The sequence below is a fragment of the Calypte anna genome, chromosome 9, assembly GCF_003957555.1.
Source record: "Calypte anna isolate BGI_N300 chromosome 9, bCalAnn1_v1.p, whole genome shotgun sequence".
NCBI classification, from domain to species: Eukaryota; Metazoa; Chordata; class Aves; order Apodiformes; family Trochilidae; genus Calypte; species Calypte anna.
This window is the reverse complement of record NC_044255.1, coordinates 16,522,790-16,541,406: the sequence shown is the minus strand read 5'-3', so window position 1 is coordinate 16,541,406 and position 18,617 is coordinate 16,522,790. Positions and strand designations below refer to the sequence as shown.

The 18,617-nt window shown below is 38.6% G+C and overlaps 1 protein-coding gene across 1 annotated transcript in view; it reads left to right on the top strand.

Moving 5' to 3' along the window:
• Nucleotides 1-18,617, top strand: part of ABCC5 (ATP binding cassette subfamily C member 5) — a 46,036-nt gene that overhangs the window by 18,118 nt on the left and 9,301 nt on the right. The window contains 20 exon segments of the mRNA XM_030456375.1: nt 2,095-2,328; nt 2,441-2,614; nt 3,910-4,057; nt 4,527-4,675; nt 5,215-5,322; nt 6,994-7,344; nt 8,739-8,810; nt 8,977-9,101; nt 9,811-9,883; nt 10,443-10,586; nt 10,588-10,647; nt 11,265-11,408; nt 13,127-13,229; nt 13,890-14,074; nt 15,130-15,276; nt 15,622-15,733; nt 15,736-15,750; nt 16,246-16,399; nt 16,539-16,667; nt 17,990-18,176. Coding sequence (XP_030312235.1) covers nt 2,095-2,328; nt 2,441-2,614; nt 3,910-4,057; nt 4,527-4,675; nt 5,215-5,322; nt 6,994-7,344; nt 8,739-8,810; nt 8,977-9,101; nt 9,811-9,883; nt 10,443-10,586; nt 10,588-10,647; nt 11,265-11,408; nt 13,127-13,229; nt 13,890-14,074; nt 15,130-15,276; nt 15,622-15,733; nt 15,736-15,750; nt 16,246-16,399; nt 16,539-16,667; nt 17,990-18,176 — 2,814 coding nt within the window.

Genomic DNA, 18,617 nt, shown 5'->3' with positions numbered 1-18,617 from the left:
TGTGACTTTTTCCCCCTCCCTTTTCAAAATTCTTTAATCACTGTTTCCTCTTTTCTTTCTCCTGGAAAAAAAATGGGGGTATTACATAAGCTGATCTCTATTTCATCACTGGGGATGCTGAATCTATAAAATAGTGCTGAAAAACCGCACTAAAAAGTTTTGGGAGGAATGAGACCCCAGGAAACATCTGCTATCTTTATACACCCTCTCTTGGAGACTTTCAGCAATGCTGTGTGAGAAAATGCTTGCAGTCTGCGACCATTCTGAGTTACAGCTCATGAGGAAAAAGGGGGATTTTTACCCCAATTGCTCAGTGACTCAGTTGCATATGTTGGAGTGAATACTGGAAAAAGAAGTCAGTTTTCTCCTTAACTGCAAAACAACTGTATGCAGTTGTGGTCCAAACAATCGATGTAAAAGTAAATCCAAGTAAGGAGAAAGTTGGAATGCAATAGATCTGTGAATAGATCTCTTCACATTTGTTCAGGAATTGGTATGTAAATTTTCTCAATGGCCATTCTAGAACCTGATGGACATCTGGCTTTAATTCACATCTGTGAGAAAGAGAGCAAAATTATTTACAGCATGTTTCCTTGGTTCTGATGTGCAGAATTATTTTCCTCAGAACACATGAATTTGATCTCCATTTTTTCCTGTTATTTGGTGCTGGGCTATAGCTATCAATACCTTTGAAGTAGTGGAGTTTTGTTTTTTCTTCTTTCTTCAAGCTATACAGAACTCTTTATTTGCAAAACTTTGTTTAGCCAAGAGGACTTCAACGGACTATGTTGTGAAAGGCTTCTCAAATATTTCCTTTGGTCTCAGCTTTTTTTTTTGTTGTTGTTGCTGTTTATTATGGGCAAAGGTAATTCTCTGCTCTGTACTAGCACATCAAAACCACCAGTATCTTGAAGCATCATTTGTTGAAAAGCTCTTTAGAAAATATTTTGCTGTCTGTGAAGCCTTACTGTAGTATACTTTTTACACCATATTTCAGAATTTGTGCAGCCTCGGAAGCCTCCTCAGTTGGCACCTCCAAGTTTGACCTCTTTTGGACTTCATGAATAAATACTGTTCTGTTTTTGTATCTTTATAATTTTTTGTGTAGTTCCAAACCTAGCTTGGTTATAGGCTAAGACTGACTGTTAGATATTAGCCTTTCATAATTACCCTGTATGTGCAGATTGTATGTTTATGCAATGCTCTACCTGTTGTACAGTGTTTTTGAGATGTTACCATTTAAGATGACATTTGATTTTCAAATAAAAGCCTATTGTTTTGCAGTCAATAATACTTAATATTGCTGGTGATTGTGAGTTGTATGATGTTATATTGTGCTGTTGGACCACCACTGGAGGTGGGAATTGGTGGTTCTTGTTTTCTTTCTGCAGGTGATGTTTGAAATTTGATTCCTGAGGTAAAGAGTTCATGTTTTTGGGGGAGAGGGTATGGGGAGGGATTGAATGGTTAATTTTTTGTCTTTTTTTCCCCCCTTGTTCCCAATGATTGATTTGTGGTATTGCGTACCTTGTGCTTTATGCTTGTTTTTTTTCTTTACCATTAAACTGCTGATGTTTATTTCCAGGAATGTTTTGCAAATGTCCTTCTCACTCTTCCCCTCTACAACTGTAGGTACATTGTTCCTTTTTATCAAATAAGCACGTTTGAAGCAAATCAAAGATAAAATAAAAAAGGTCTTAATGTCACGTAAAGGAATGTTCCTTAATGTGTGCAGATGTTTAAGTAGTGATTATATTTTAAAACTCTACTGTATGATATTGCATTGCTTTCAGCTAACTGGCAGATTTATGTTAAGTTAGAAGACACGGAGGATTAGAAGCGTGCTGCGAGGAGTATGGCTCCAAATTAAACTCTTAAATTACTAAATTTGACTCAGTGCTTGGCTCTCAGCAGGGCTTTGTGTTACAGTACTCCCTGTATTGACACTTTTCACTTCTAGAAAGAAGATGCTTTCTATTTCAAACGGCTCTTTTAAAAGCAAAGTAGCCTACTTATTTCTAACTTAACATAAAGTTGTTACGTGGTCTCCTGGGATGATGGGGTGTTCATGCCAGCTTGCATTTCTTCCTGTAGGCGTTCGTTGTGAAACATCTTTTGGAGTACACGCAGCAGAGTGAGTCCAACCTGCAGTACAGCTTGTTTTTAGTTTTTGGCATCTTTATGACGGAAGTAGTGAGATCGTGGTCCCTTGCGCTAACCTGGGCTCTGAATTACCGCACGGGGGTCAGACTGCGTGGAGCTATCTTGACAATGGCATTTAAGAAAATCCTTAAGCTGAAGAACATCAAGGAGAAGTCTCTTGGAGAGGTAAGTTGCAGCATAATTTCAGAAATCCCTGTGTGAACAGGGATGCATAATATATTCCACTGAGAACGAGCTGTGCATTAAATCTAAATAATATCTCTTGTGTGTTTTTCAGCTCATAAATGTATGTTCCAATGATGGTCAAAGGATGTTTGAAGCTGCAGCAGTTGGCAGTTTGTTGGCTGGGGGCCCTATTGTGGCCATCTTAGGAATGGTTTATAATGTCATTGTTCTGGGTCCAACAGGCTTTTTGGGCTCTGCTGTCTTCATCCTTTTCTACCCAGCAATGGTGAGTTGGGAAGGATTAAAACTTGCTCAGTTTTATTAGGTCAAACATATTTACAGTTCTGTCTCTAGTCAGGTGTTGAAGTGTGCCAGGTTTAGCACATTGATAGTACTGCATCTTATTGAAGGTGTTTCTAAAATGGTCCATGAAGCAGAAATTTGGAACAGGAAGTTCAAAATTATAAGGAAAATTAGAGAGTAGACATAGGAAAACTGATAAATTTGACTGAAATATGCATGGCTAAATTAAACTGCAGAATACTCAGGTGCTTGTGGATGAAGTTGGACAGACACAAGCCCTCCAGTGCATGTACAGCAGCTCAGTATTGCATGAGCCCATTGCTTTTGATTTCAACAAAGGATATTGAAAAGCATCACATCTGGAAGAGGACATTCTTGATTAATCACTCCTGCCTCTACTTCTGAGCTGTGAAACAGTCTTGTTCAAGCCTCTAAATACCCTATAAGATTGCTGGATGTTTGTTGCTGTATTGATAATACAAATTTTAAAAAGCGTGCAAGCTGAATACTATGAAGTCCAATTTATCTGGCCAGCAATAAGGATTAAAATACTGGGATTTATATTTTATAGGAGTGGAATAAGGAGTGGTGTTGGATCATCTTTTCTAGTTCTTTTCAGCAGTCTTTCTATATTGATGTGCACTCCAAAAGAGATAGGAGTATGAGGAAGGGCAAAGAGCTGAAGACTTCCTAAAGTATTGTGTTGATTCTGAATTTTAAACCAGGAGTGGGATGAATGTAAGAGTAGGAGATACTTAGAAAAATGTGAACAACTATTTATTTTTAGGTTGGTTTAGTAAAAGTTTTAAAACTGTCTTACCACTTACATTGCACTGGATTATGGTAGAAATTGATCTGGGTGTGCAGAGTCCAGCTCACTCTTCTGCTCTATTGGACCAGGTTAAGAGGCTGGCTAAAATGGGTTCTACTGCTTATTTGCAGTAGATGGTCAAGTTGGTGTGTCTTTGGGTTGGTGCTTCAGAAACCTTTATAAACATGGTACTACTATTAAGTGTTTGTAAAAGCAAACACCTTGATTTTCACAGATTTATTTTTTGTTGAAACTTACTGCTGGCTAGTGTTCAGTATGGATGTGGTGAGAGGATGCAAATGGTGTTTCCAGCTTTCCTGTTATGTTAGAACAGCAGTCCCCTTTCCCTGTCACTGAATCCCTTTTTCAGATTTAGAATTGGCTTTCTTTGGTAATGTGGAGGAGTTGAATGTACTTGCTCTTTCTGAGCTGCCATTAATGTTGCACGATGTTACTTTTTGTTTCAGATGTTTGTATCTCGCCTCACAGCTTATTTCAGAAGAAAATGTGTATCAACAACAGATGAGCGTGTACAGAAGATGAATGAAGTTCTTAATTACATTAAGTTCATTAAAATGTATGCCTGGGTCAAACCATTTTCTCAGAATGTTCAAAGTGAGTTCACACAATCTGTAAATGTTTCCTTTTCCACTTGCTCAGTAGCCTGGTGCCTCCTTAGCTTCATACCATAGATGTTGATGTACATACAGTGTGAAAACGTTTCCATTCTTCAGGTTTCCTGTTTGTCCAACCTACCATGCATAACAAACCTGTCATGATGTTTGTATCTTGATGCTAATCTTGAATTTTGAAGTTCTGTTCCATTTTTTTATCATATATTAGATGTACTGGCTGCTCCATTTTTAACTAAAGCAGAAAGATCTCTAAGTTTTACGGACCAGTAGAGTTTACTACTCTGTAACTGGTTTTAATAAGATATACAAGATGATAAATCTCAAAGTGTAGTGTTAGGGCCTCTCTTACTCCAGTGTTTACAGTGCTATGGCAGTGTCTGTTGTATATGTATCCCCCAAGTCACACTTCAGCGTGGTGCCTCTATTTGTATTTCTATTTGTATTTCTAGAAATTCGTGAAGAAGAACGCAAAATCTTGGAACGTGCAGGCTACTTCCAGAGCATCACTGTGGGTGTAGCTCCCATAGTTGTGGTCATTGCCAGTGTGGTGACCTTTTCTGTCCATATGATCCTTGGCTACGATCTTACAGCGGCTCAGGTAATTTACTGCAGCTTTGCAAAGATTTTTTACAATTTTGCTACAGTAGCTTTGCTGCTAAGCCCCTTTCCCTTCATCAAATTCATTGCTTTGTGGCTGTGCCTATGGCCACGCTGTAGCCTGCTTCACAAAAGTGAACGTCAGAGGTGTGTGACAGCAGCAGATGTGGTCTTATATTTTGTATAAAACATTAGGACGTTGGGATTATTGGATGTTTTTATTTTACAGTTGGCTTGGATGTAAACAACACAATTATGTTAGAACAGGATTTGAACTTCACAACTAAGGCTAATTTGTTAGCTGCTGCATTTGGTAGACCCACAGAAGACTTGACTGTATTAGTCTTACAAATCACTGGAGAAAGAGTTGGGTATATCTGCTATTTTCTGCTGTTAGAGATTATGTTGAATATTTAAATGGTTATTCTTAGACTGTGGCCTTTTCTGAGGTACTGAATTAATTGCTGTGCCATTTCAACTTTTAGAAGGTTGGAGTCGTTAGTATATTGTATCCAGATGTGATTTCTCTTCTCATTTTTAGCTTTCACAGTGGTCACTGTCTTTAATTCAATGACTTTTGCTCTAAAAGTAACACCTTTCTCAGTGAAATCTCTATCTGAGGCATCTGTTTCTGTTGACAGATTTAAGGTAAGCAGTCATTTTGCCTTTCAGTTTAACTGTAAGTGTGGAATGTTGTATGGCAATAGTAGATCTAAGGGAACACTTGGGAAGGTAATTTTCTTTTAATGGCTGTGGCATTTTTTTTCTTTACATGTAGCTCTCCAGATTATTGGATTCTGCAAAAGAGATACAAATCTAGCAAAGTAATGTTAGAAGTTTAAGTTGATATTACTGTGGGAAGCAAATATTCTTGTTTAATGATTTTAGGATTTTTGTCGGCCACTTTAAGAGGGAGAATACAGGACCTGATGGCTCATAGTTTTTATACTCCCTTTTAAGACCATCTGCATGAAAAGACAGTGCAATATGTCTGCAGTGAAATTTGGTGTTTTTATGTTGGTAGCTTTGTACAAACCATTAGAGTTTTATCTGTAGTCATGAAAAACAGAGGTTTTGTATTTCCAGACCAGATTAAGTGACTCAAGCTCCACTATATGAATAAAATGCTGTTGTGATCTGACTAAACAGAATCTGTAGCAAACAATCCTGTCTCAGCCTCCAGTCCCTGTGAAGTGAATACACTGTGTATAATACAGTGTCAACTCAGAGGACAAGCCTGTATTCGCTTTTGAAGACATTGGTGCATTGTACATTGAGATGTTTCCTAATAGGATTTCACATGGATTCTGTGTAATTGATTAATGAAACAAAACTGGGTTTGAGAAAATGGGATCTGCAGAATCACTTTGAGATTGCACTCAATGTTTTCATCTTCTGATTCAGACTACACCAGGCTTTCTTAAATCCAACTGAACTGAAGGGAGTTTTTGGGTGAAGAGAAGAAGGGAAACTGTAGGATCACTTCAGTTTGACTGTAAACACTGTAATCTGTGCAGGGAATGTGTAACACAAGATGGGGATACTCTAATAGCATAGTATACATCTAACGTACTTTTGGCACAACAGAGGTCTATGAGCTTTCTTATGAATATGTGATTCAGGCCTAGCAATTGCAGGAGCAAATATCACTGAGAATTGAGTAGTCTTAAATTCAAAAAGCTTTTTAGTTCAAAGCGTGAATTATGTTAAGTGAAATATTTTATCTTTTTAATTAAACTATGTGAAAAAATCTCTGCCTATGTGTTGATGTAAGTACTGATAGATGTGGTGGAAAACATGATACAGTGGACTTAATGACTTACTTGTGATTGTCATGCAGCCCAAGATAGGTTGGTTAAATTTGTTCAAGATTAGTTTTTCTGGCAGAAAAGCTGAAGGGTAAAGGCTGAAGTCATTCCATCTCCTTCCATAATGAGTTGGTGTGGAGGACAAGTTAGTCACTTTTCTTCATGGTGACCTCTCTTTTTCAACCCATGTATTCTATTCATGTGGTTTTAATCTGGAAATTAAAGAGCTACAGCTGCCAACAGTGTTAACAGAATAAGCCCCTCTCATTGCATCCAAGAATATTGTAGTTCTATAGAAGTCTTAGTGTATCAAAGTGCTTCCACCACATCTAGGAATGCCCTGGCCACTTAGCAGGCCTGGAGTTAGTTTACACTAATGAGCTACCTTTTGCTCTTCAGCTTCCTCCTACTATATAGCCTGATGTGTTTTGCTGCGTGAGTGTGCCATAGGCTTGTCTCCCAGTCTTGATCAGGTGTCTCATCTTTACACCTCTCTCACAACTCCTATCAGAGTTTGTTTCTAATGGAAGAGGTTCATATGATAAAGAAAAAACCAGCCAATCCTCACACCGCGATAGAGGTGAAAAATGCCACTTTAGCTTGGGAATTCTCCCATGCCAGCGTCCAGAGCTCACCAAAGTTGACCCCCAAAGTGAAAAAAGACAAGAAAGTCACCAAGGGCAAGAAAGAGAAAATGAAGCTGCAAAATGAGGGACAGCAAGCTGTGCTGGCAGAGCAGAAGGGCCATCTTCTAGTGGACAGTGATGACCATCCTAGCCCAGAAGAGGAGAACAAAATCATCCACCTGGTTAATCTTCGGCTTCAGAGGACTCTCTACAACATTGACTTAGAGATAGAAAAGGTAAGAGAAGAAAGGAGGAAATCTGAGCTTTTAGAAGACCTCATTTTTTACCTGTCCCTTGGAATAGTGTTGTGTATTTTACCATGAAATTGCACATACTAGTTTTGTGCACTGCTGTAATATCCATGGCAACGGCAGTATCTAGGATGCAGTGTCTGATCTTGATATAAACAGCTGAGCCATTTTGGCAGACTGGATCTTTGCAAGCAGCCTAGGAAACAACTGCAGGTTGTTAGATGTGAAAGCTCTACTGGTGGTTTTGTTGGTTTTAGTTCTCAGCACAGTATATGAGCCACTGAGCCTAAAGAATCAGCAAGGCAACAGATATCAGTGGGGTACTGGTGAATGGTGTATTCCTGCAGCCATTTCATCATTTTGCAGGGATTTCACCTGTATTCTGGGTGAAACATTTTAGCTGATTAAGTGTTAGTGAAGCATAACAGTGCTTTTCATTGAAGAATGGGCCATTTTCTTTCTTGAATTTTTGTAACAATAGAAAGACATTTCTCAGTAATTTAGAAGCAGTTGGAGTCCTCATTGTAAGATCAGTAAAAGCATATTTAATGTCAAAGCAAAAGCTTTAAGCTTAAAACATGGACTTAATACAAAACAAGTTTTGCTGTCTGGCAGTTGAATGTGATAATAATGGGATCTATGCATTTATCTAGGATATTTATGGTTAAATTGTCTCCTGTAGTCATATGAGTAGAGGGATATTTTAAACTATTTAAAACTATAAATATATCTTATCTTTTAAACACAGTTTAAATAATAGCCTTGAAAAAGGAGTACACAGTTACTTGCAAATGCGAAGGGCGGTTTATTATCAGAAAGCTGTATATCAGAGGAGGTAGTGTGTTCCACAAGTGGCTATATACCTTTTTATATAAGGAAATACTCTAGTTTTGAAGAATTTATTGTTTAATGTATTAATGTACCTATTTTATTGCAGAGAAATTCTTTGAAATTACTGGAATCTATCCTTTTCATGGTACCTCTTCCTTAGCAAAGTGCATCTTATAGGCAAGGAGTTTTACTGGACCCATATATCCTAAATTCTGCTTTCTTTCAGTCTTGCTCTCTCTTATCACTCAAAGTGTCTTGCTGCAGTGTGTTCAGGCAGGCCTTGATGCTTTTGGCTCTGAGTATCACGCCCAGTCAAAAGGAAGCTGATCTTAAAATACATTCATTTTTACCTCTAGAGTTGATTCAGTTTTAGTATCATCTTTATTATTTGATAGTCAAAATACCGTCTTGCTTCTTTGTCTGTTATCTCCCTTCTCAGCTGTGATTAATGTCCACCTCTTCTCTTGGAGGTACTAAAGGTAGACAAATTCTGAAAGGGATGGATAATGTAAGAAATTAGTACTCTTAATTTATCTTTTCTTTTCTAGGGAAAACTTGTTGGTATTTGTGGCAGCGTGGGGAGTGGAAAAACTTCACTTATCTCAGCAATTTTAGGGCAGGTGAGAAATTGTGTTGACCACTTCTCTTTCATAGAATCATAGAACTTTTTGGGTTGGAACCTTAAATATCATCTAGTTCTTATCTCCTGTTTAACTTGTATTCTACAGAAGGAATTCTGTTCTAAAAATGGAACAACATAATTTTACAGATTATCTTTAATTTCAGATGACCCTGTTGGAGGGTAGTATTGCAGTAAGCGGAACATTTGCATATGTGGCCCAGCAGGCCTGGATTCTTAATGCTACACTTCGGGACAACATTCTTTTTGGCAAAGAATATGATGAAGAAAGGTTTGTCAGAAACTTTTTGCTGATTTTTGTGAAAGCTTTAGTAATTCTTGGCCCAATGGTGGGAAAATTTTAATGCAGAGTACATTGCAGTTAAAACCTATGTATCCTTTCAAAGTCTGTCTTTAAGACTCCTGTAAGTTGCATTTTAAAAGCCTGCTCCTTCTGTTCCTTTTCCCCATGGTCATCGTGGTTGGTGTCTCTCAGTACCTCATGCTGAGTACTGTCTGACTTGGGTTTAGCAGCTGCTGTGGAGCAGCACTGAGTTTGCTCTTGCTGTCCTGGCTTTGCCCTCTTTAAACGTGGCAGCTACTGTTTGCAATGTACTGGCACCTTCTACAGCCCCCCCTGTGGGGACCTTTCCTGTGGCCACACCATCTATGTCTGGGGATGTTGTCTTCTTACTTTAATGGTGCTTCAGAAGCAGGTGATTAAACTTCAGCTTCCTCTTGGGAATCCAAGGCAGGTATTTTGTTTTAGGCTGTTGGTATGTCTGCTGTTAGGGTGGGAAGTGAGATAATGCTGGACTAGCTATATACTTGGGAGGGGAAATGTTCTTAAATGTTTAATTGATTGTTCTTTAGATACAATATGGTGTTGAATGGTTGCTGTCTAAGGCCTGACCTGTTAGGGTGGGAAGTGAGATAATGCTGGACTAACTATATACTTGGGAGGGGAAATGTTCTTAAATGTTTAATTGATTGTTCTTTAGATACAATATGGTGTTGAATGGTTGCTGTCTAAGGCCTGACCTAGCCATCCTTCCAAATGGAGACCTGACAGAGGTATACATTTTGCTTACAGAAAACTAATGAGTAGGTGGGAAAGAGAGCTATGGTTTGGTAGACTACACTGGGGTGAGGGGAACATCAGTCTGGTTTGCATTTAAGCCAGACTGTTGAATGCACTATCTTGAGCTGAGCTTTATTAGTGCAGGCCCTGGGCTATTGAGAGTTGTGCCATGCTTTTGATGCTGATATTGACAGTTGGGGAACTTTTTTTATTGTGTTCTAAGTTTAGCAGCCTTAATAGGACCTATTTGAACTTGTTTTAAAACAGCTAAGAAAAAGCATGGCTATGCTGATACAAAAGTAAAATGAGCAAAACCACACTGCCAAGTTTCAAGCATGAGTTCCTCAGACCTTGAGTTTGGATGTATAACATGTATCACAAAGAAGTAGTCATCTAAACTAGAATGAATATTTTAATGTATTAAAACAGTATATAATGGAAGTTTATATATATATATTGTAAAAAATACTCTCTGCTTCATTCTGGTCATCTCTTGAGCTCTGAGTATGTTGAATACTACAGAAATAAAATAAGGGATGTGTATCCATACAGATTGGTGAGCGAGGAGCTAACCTGAGTGGAGGACAGCGTCAGAGGATCAGTCTGGCTCGAGCCCTGTACAGTGACAGGAGTATTTACATTCTTGATGATCCCCTTAGTGCCTTAGATGCCCATGTTGGAAATCACATTTTTAACCAGTGCAATAAGGAAGCACCTGAAGTCAAAGACAGTCCTTTTCATCACTCATCAACTTCAGGTACTACATCTCTCGTACTTTTTCCTGGACTTCCTTGAAATGCTGTGTAGTCAGTTGCCTTCATACTGGAAATCTCTGTGCTCTGAGCTCTTAGAGTACAGTGCTGTCTGTAGGATGCATGATTTATATTTACAACTGAGATTTCCAGATCTGCACTAAGCACAGTCTTAATTCTTTATTTTATATCATTGCTTCTTGATGTCTGACTGGAACTGGTAACATTTGACTAAATCGAAAAATAAATACTTTTATCAAAAACTATTGCTAACTTGCTGTAAAGGTAGTTCATCACATCAGGTAGCACTTAAATTTGGTAAATCAGAATTAATGTATTGAGATTTTTTGCCATCTTCTGTGCATAGAAATAGTACTGAATATATCAGTATTTTGCAAGGTTTGAGTATCTTGGATTGTGTCTCATAACAGGTGGTTTAGATAAAGCATAAATTTTTGGGTGGAGTGTGAGTAATGGTGCTCTAGTCAATGCAAGACCTTTAAAAATGTCTTATGTGGGAAGAGTTGTCTTGTGTGCAAATGTTTGTATATTACTGAAAGGTTTTGTGGGGAATGTGTTTGATTACTGGACATAGACTTGTTATTTCTGCCATTTTCTTCAGTATCTTGTTGACTGTGATGAAGTGATCTTCATGAAAGAAGGCTGCATTACTGAGCAAGGCAGTCATGAGGAACTGATGAATTTAAATGGAGACTATGCAACTATTTTTAATAACCTACAGCTGGGAGAAACACCACATATTGAGGTACATGGTTTTTTATTTTAAAGTGCTCTGAATGTTGACTTTTCTGAGATGAATCAAATAACATAATCAGAACACTGGAAAATGGCTTCACATTCATGTGTTGATCTGACCAATAGATTTAGATAATAACCAATAATAAATAACCAATAGATTAGATAATCCCTGCTTCATTTTCAGTTACCATTTTATTTAGGGAATGTATAGTAGAAAATATAGTGCCAATGAGCTCATGAGTTGAACATGAAAGTAATGCCTCTTTTGATGATGCTTAGAACAGGAAGCTTGCTATCTTTTTTACTGTACACCTCACCTAATTTACCTCCAAATTATCATAGACCTGGACCAACCTTTGTCTGAAAAACTCTTAAAAAATAACATAGAGTGTGACTAGAGGCACTGCAAAAGTGACAGCTGGTCAAAAGTTAGATGTGACAGCATTTTGGAATTGTAACAGGAAAAGCTTTGTTTTGTGGGATTTTGAGAAAAAAATGTTGCTTGACACTGCCTATGTTATGAAACCGTGGCTGTAAATGCAAACTAGGATTTGTGCTCTAGGATGTAAATCTAGAAAATAACCATTCAGTCAGACAAGCATTTACATTTTCAGCAGTTTAATTCTTCCTTTTTTTCTGTGTGTTTCCTGGAGTTATTCACTGGAGTGAGCAACTGTGATATTTCTTACTTGGTGATTATTTACTTCTCTAAGTTTTGTGTGCATTTTCTCTTAGTAAGAAGAGATTAAAAAGGACATTAGCAGTTTATTGTTCTGAAATAAGAGGCTCAGAAGTTGCAGACATTTAAAAAATTTCTGAAAAAGGTAGCATTGTGATAAGTACACAGATATAGGACATTTGGTGATATTTTCTCCTGAGAGATGTTAGTGAAAAGAAGCAAAAGAATATAATGCATTACTCTGCATATCCTTTCTGAGGCATGAAGATTACAGTTCTGCCATTACAGGATTAATGTAATGACAGTTAACAGGAAATTCTGCAGTCTCCCATGCTTGGCTGACCTTCACTGTCTCTCTAAACACTAGCTCATGGAAAAGCAGTAATTTGCACTCCCTGTGAGATAGGAATAAATGGATAATAAAGTTAGATCTTCTGTGGATTGACATATGAAGTCTCTTCTCTCATGTGAAGTGTGGGAAGATGACCCTGAAGATGGTGTGTACGGGGCTTCAGTTAATGTAGGCTGTCTCTGCACGGGTAGCAATTTCCATTTTGGGGAAGATGGCTGGGCTTAGAACAGGAATTTTACATGCATTTTATTGTTTTGACATTTGATGTCTGGAAGACCAATTTTAAATGACTTTGTCCTTAGAGGCATTTCCTGAGTGAAGTTTCAGGGGAAAAAGCCCCTTAATAAAATTCTGAGTTAGTTTTACAAAGGACAGGGGGAGGTTTGTACCTTTGTCTCAGTAATTGAGTGTCGTTTCTCTACCATGTATGCTCATAGTGTCACTGACTCTGAAAATTAACTTTGCACACTACCAGTACAGTTCAGTAGCAGTTCAGATTAATAGAAGAGGAGAATTTAATCTACCAGTTGTCAGTCATCCATAATAACAGCAAAGTTAATATCCTCCTTGATATGAATGTTCATCTATTTAAAGCCTTTGCCCCTAGGAGGTAGCATGTAAAAAACTTGAGGTTGAGATATGAAAACGTCAAAGCAAATTACTGTAGTATGTTAGTGTCATTGTTTTCCTGCAGATTAATATTAAGAAGAACACAAAAAGTTCGCTGAAAAGACCACAGGATAAAAGTACCAAAACAGGGTCTGTGAAGAAGGAGAAAGTTGTAAAGAAAGAAGAGGGTAACTATGTAATCAAATTTCTGGCTGTAACTGTTCTATACATCAGTAACCTAAAAATATTTCCTTTCAAAGTGTGCTATGAATGTACACCTGAGGTTTTGAAAGCTGTCTTAAGTCCTGATCACTCAATGTGATTGATAGGACACAGGCAGTGGGTAAAGAACATTAATTAAGTCATTAAATACGGGTGCCTGCACAATATTAAGTTAAATCAGGCTGCTGCTGGTAAGGTAGTATTGTCAAAAAGGAGCTTGTAGTAGCCTGTCTCTCCCTCCTATACTAAGAGGGCAATGTGTGTAGCTTGGTCCTTGCAGAGTCCTTAAGCACAACATGGCATTTATGTATGAAGAATTGGAAGGTCTGACCTGTTTTGTGGTTTTCTCTGTTTATTGTGAACTTTGAACACCATCAGGATTTAAAAAGCAATGGTGGGGCTGATACCAGCCTAGTATTTAGGTCTGTGCTGATTCCACTTTTTCAGCCATACCATGATGAGAGTGTTTCTGTGAGGAAATGTGACTTTTTGAAAACTGAACCAATAACTTCTACATATTAAGTAGTGTTTCTGAAAGTAGTCTGTACAGTTTGAAAATTGCTCAAGTTTCATGAAACAGCTTGCTTTTCCTCACCCCCTTTGCCTCTTCCTCTTTTGCTTCACAGGCCAATTGGTCCAGGTGGAAGAGAAAGGCAGAGGCTCTGTTCCCTGGTCTGTTTATGGTATCTACATTCAGGCAGCTGGAGGCCCCTGTGCATTCCTTGTCATCATGGCACTGTTTGTGCTGAATGTGGGCAGTACAGCTTTTAGCAACTGGTGGCTGAGTTACTGGATCAAGCAAGGCAGTGGAGTAAGATAAATAGCTTTTCTACTCTCGTGTTTAATGGGAGGGCAGATGGCTTTCTAAGATTAATCCCAAGCAGTCCTATGAGACCAAGTGGTGCTACATAATTCAAGCAAGTTGTAAGGCTCCCCAGGAGGTCATCTCACAGGAGAGTTGATCTCGAAGAATAAGAGAGGCTCTACTAATAAGACCTAATAGATATGTGGTTTTATACTGCCCTCTTGTTCCTTGTTTTGGTTAGCAGAAGAAAAAGAAGTGAATGTGTGAAAGGAAATGACAAGCTGCAGGAGGAATTACTAATTTTAGTGCTGTTTTTTGTTTGTATATAACCTTATATCTAACAGGATGAAATGTATGGCTTTAAGCCAAATTACTTTGGGGAGCTGATTTGAAGACTGGGTAACTTGGGATGGTTTGGGACTTTTCCCACTCCAGAGGCTTTGGTTACAAATCTTATTGCATTTCAAGATTCACTTGTTACTGCAAGATTTTTTTTGATGGAAGGAGAACAAACTACTACTGACCTCAGGGAAGAAGTAATGAAGTGCCAGGTGGTCAATAATATTTAAATAAGCAGTGAGGTACTTAAACATATGTAAAGATTAAAAAAAAAATAAAAAAAATTAGAAAGCATGACAGTAAAGAGTTTGCTGCATACTGGCAGAGAATAAGAATTATGTTTGGTAAGAAGACTATAACCTATCCAAGGTGAATATTGCTATGTAATAGGAGTGGTGCTATGCAAATATCTGGTGTTGTTCAGAGGAACACAAGACACTACAAGCATGAAATAAGAGATTAGGAATCAAATTAAGTAGCTACTTTGCTAATGTTTGTAAATATATTGTAGGAAAAAGGCAAAGGGCTACAAATCTGCAAGTCAGGCATCTCTGCTAGGAAAAATTTGTGAGATATTCCAAGATCATTAAGTGTTTTATTTGGACAAGAAATATCAAATATAGTGGAAGGAGACACAGGACAGGAAATTCTGCTGTGTGTAATGTGGATGTGCTTAATCCTTGTCTTAACTAATATTCACTGAAACCTTGAATTTTCCGCAGAATGCCACTCTGACTTTGGGAAATGATACTATCATAAGCAACAGTATGAAAGATAACCCTCACATGCATTACTATGCTGGCATCTATGCACTGTCTATGGCAGTTATGTTGATCCTGAAAGCTGTTCGTGGTGTTGTCTTTGTAAAGGTATGTGCTAATGCTGTTGGTTTTATTATCTGTCCCTGCCCAAGCCCCCCACTACTCCATCTTGTGGTTCTTTTGGTCACCTCCCACGAGAGTTTTCTGAACCAGAGGAAGTCAGATCACAGATTGTGAGGTTTCCATAAGTCATCTCGTGGGGTTGGTACTGTTAAGCTTCTGCCTGAATTAATTGCTTCCTCTCACTTTCTGGGAGCAGGGAATGCAAGGAAAAAACCTGTAGAGTTGGAAAGAGAAAATAAACAATGTTCTAGTGCCCAGGGGAGTGACAGTGACATGAAAACAACATCCCAACATCCTTTCATAACACTGCAACATTTTCTGCCTTTTCAGGGAACTCTGAGAGCTTCCTCAAGGCTCCATGATGAGCTCTTCCGACGGATCTTGCGTAGCCCCATGAAATTCTTTGACACTACACCAACTGGACGGATTCTCAACAGGTTTTCCAAGACATGGATGAAGGTATGTCCCCACTGATGAACTGCAAATCCTACATTCAGGCCTACCCATTGACTGTTCTCATATACTCCAGTCTCTTGCTGTTGAGGTGATTGTACAATTATCTATTGCCAAATGTGTACTTGTAATAAGCAAAGAAGGAACTGGTTTGTACTTGAGTTAGGATTCTGATATCTCAAGTCCATCTGCTCACTTATAATGAAGATAATGTGCAGCTGCTTTTGTACCTGCAAACTGCACATAGACATTTAGCAAGTAATGCAGGGGAAACCTAAAGTATCAGGGTGAAGCTGATGTGCAGCAAAGATAGTAACTAGGTCAGTGTTGTTGACCAAGACTGCCCCCATCTCAAGATAAGAGCACACCTAATGAAAATGCACATTTAATTTGGATAATCAATGAGAAATCACTGTACAATGGCTGGACTGAGTTGCTTTATATAGATTGTTTTAGCTTTCTGTACTCCAAATCTTCCTCTTTTCCCACCATCTTTTGCAGTTGATATTCGCTTGCCATTTCAAGCAGAAATGTTCATCCAGAACGTCATCCTTGTGTTCTTCTGTGTGGGGGTGATTTCTGGTGTTTTTCCTTGGTTCCTGGTGGCAGTGGGGCCCCTCATTGTCCTCTTCATGGTTTTGCATGTTGTGTCAAGGTAAGTGCATCAGCTGCTTTGATTAAAAGTAGACATAGTGTGTTTAAGGACATAGGATTTTTCAAGTATATATGCATCGGTGTAGTGGTTAGTATATGATGGTTGTACAAGTCACTTAAAAGTGCTTCTTCCCTTCCAGAGTTTTTATTCGGGAGCTCAAGCGTCTGGACAACATCACCCAGTCTCCATTCCTGTCTCATATTACATCTAGCATCCAGGGTCTCTCCACAATCCATGCCTACCACAAAGGACAGGAATTTTTGCACAGGTTAGTTGAGATATCGATCTGAAAGTGCTGGAGCACAGAGCAGGATGCAACAGATTTACATTCAGAAAAAATTATTAATGGACTCTTTAGCTCATGGCATACATTGGCTCTAAGAATGAGAGTTACTTTTTGGGGCTAAAAATGATGAGGGAGAACAAGAATAAGGGTGAGGGAAAACTCTCCAGTAGGCAACTGGGAAGAAAAATGGTGGGTGGTCACTGGTGAACACCTTCCTCTGGAATTCTCTGCAATGCAGCAGTTGAGAATGAGAATGATGAGTACAACTTTTTGGCCATACTTTTTCCCTAGTTGTATCTACTATTTATCAGCTCCTGCTCATACTTTCTCATGGTTGTTTCTCCTTGTGATGGTATTAGTGTTGGTTAGAGACCACTAACAAAGCCTTACAAATGTTTTTATTGTGTGTATTGGTAAGTTGTTAGTGTCTGTACATGTGTATAATTGGATAGTGTTTATCAAGTATTTAAGTGATTGTTAGATACTTTGTGCACTGTTTTGTTTTCTTGAGTGTAAACTAAAATCTGCAAAACAAGTGCTAGAGAGGGAAAGTGAAGCAGTTCCCATGTGAGTGGTAGCTATTTTCTGTGAGAACCTGCCATAACAATATTAGGGGGTTTGCAGGTGCAAGGTCATGAAACCAACAGCGTTGGAATCCCAGGGAGGATTGCTCTAGAAATACGCTTCTGCACCAGCTCAGATGAGAAGTTGCAGATATGCAAGAAGCAGTCCCTTAGCATTGCTGGTGGTAAAGCCCTAAGGCACTGCACGTGCTGTGCAACAGTGGTTGGTGTAAAACTGAGTTGCATGATCAGAAAATCTAGTTATTGGCTTTGTTAATCTCTTGAGTGTCCTCCCCTTGAATATACATTCTCAGGTCCTCAGTGTCAGGATTGTAAGCTAAGTCATTTTAGTGTCACCAGTCCTGTCAAAACTTTGTGCAACCATTTTTTTGCACATTTTGAGGCACTGCTGCTGTTACCCATGGAGTAATTTGAGCATTTTTTGGGAGGTCTTGCATAGTTAAAATTGCAGTGAAATTGGGTGATATCTCTGAATGCCAATCCACCCCAGTATAATTCATTGATGTACTCAGAACCTGGGTCAAAGCATTTTATCTAAGTAGGTATCTGACTTTATTCAGGAAAGTTTGTAAACCCCACTTTCATGTCCATGTCTGAGACTTTGTCAATGACAGACTGGTCTTTCCACCCTGAATTCTGATACTGGAACAGGCTCTTAAGTAGCTCTTCCATTTGTAGAACATGAGGCATGTGGAAGTCTACTGACCTTTCTTGTTTCAGGTATCAGGAGCTTCTAGATGACAATCAGGCACCATTTTACTTGTTCAGCTGTGCAATGCGATGGCTGGCTGTGCGGCTGGACATTATCAGCATTGCTCTTATCACAACCACTGGCCTTATGATTGTCCTAATGCATGGTCAGATTCCTCCTGCCTATGCTGGGCTGGCTATCTCATATGCTGTGCAGGTGAGTGTGTCCACATACTAAAATATTTAATTTCTCATTATGTAGTTATTGCTAGTAAGTAACACACTGTTGAAAACTTTCCTTAATGCACTGGAATAGAAAAAGATATTGTTACCCCGTTTGGTAATGGAGGGGAAAGCAATTCAGAGTCAGGAATTTTGCCAGCAGCTAAATTATAAATTGGAAGGGATTAGGTGCTTAAGACTGTCATTTTGGGGAGCTGCCTCTTTCTAAATAGAAACTGTTCAAGGTTCTTTATATAGAATAATAGAATGGTTTGGGTTGGAAGGGACCTTAGTGATTATCTAGTTCTATGCATATTGCAATTTTCTTGGGTATTTCACGAAACTGGATTGAGAATACATCAGACATTTGCCAAACTGATGTCTTTGTTGGTCACCGTATGTTTTCACAGTGAGCACCATCCAGTCAGGCAGCTCT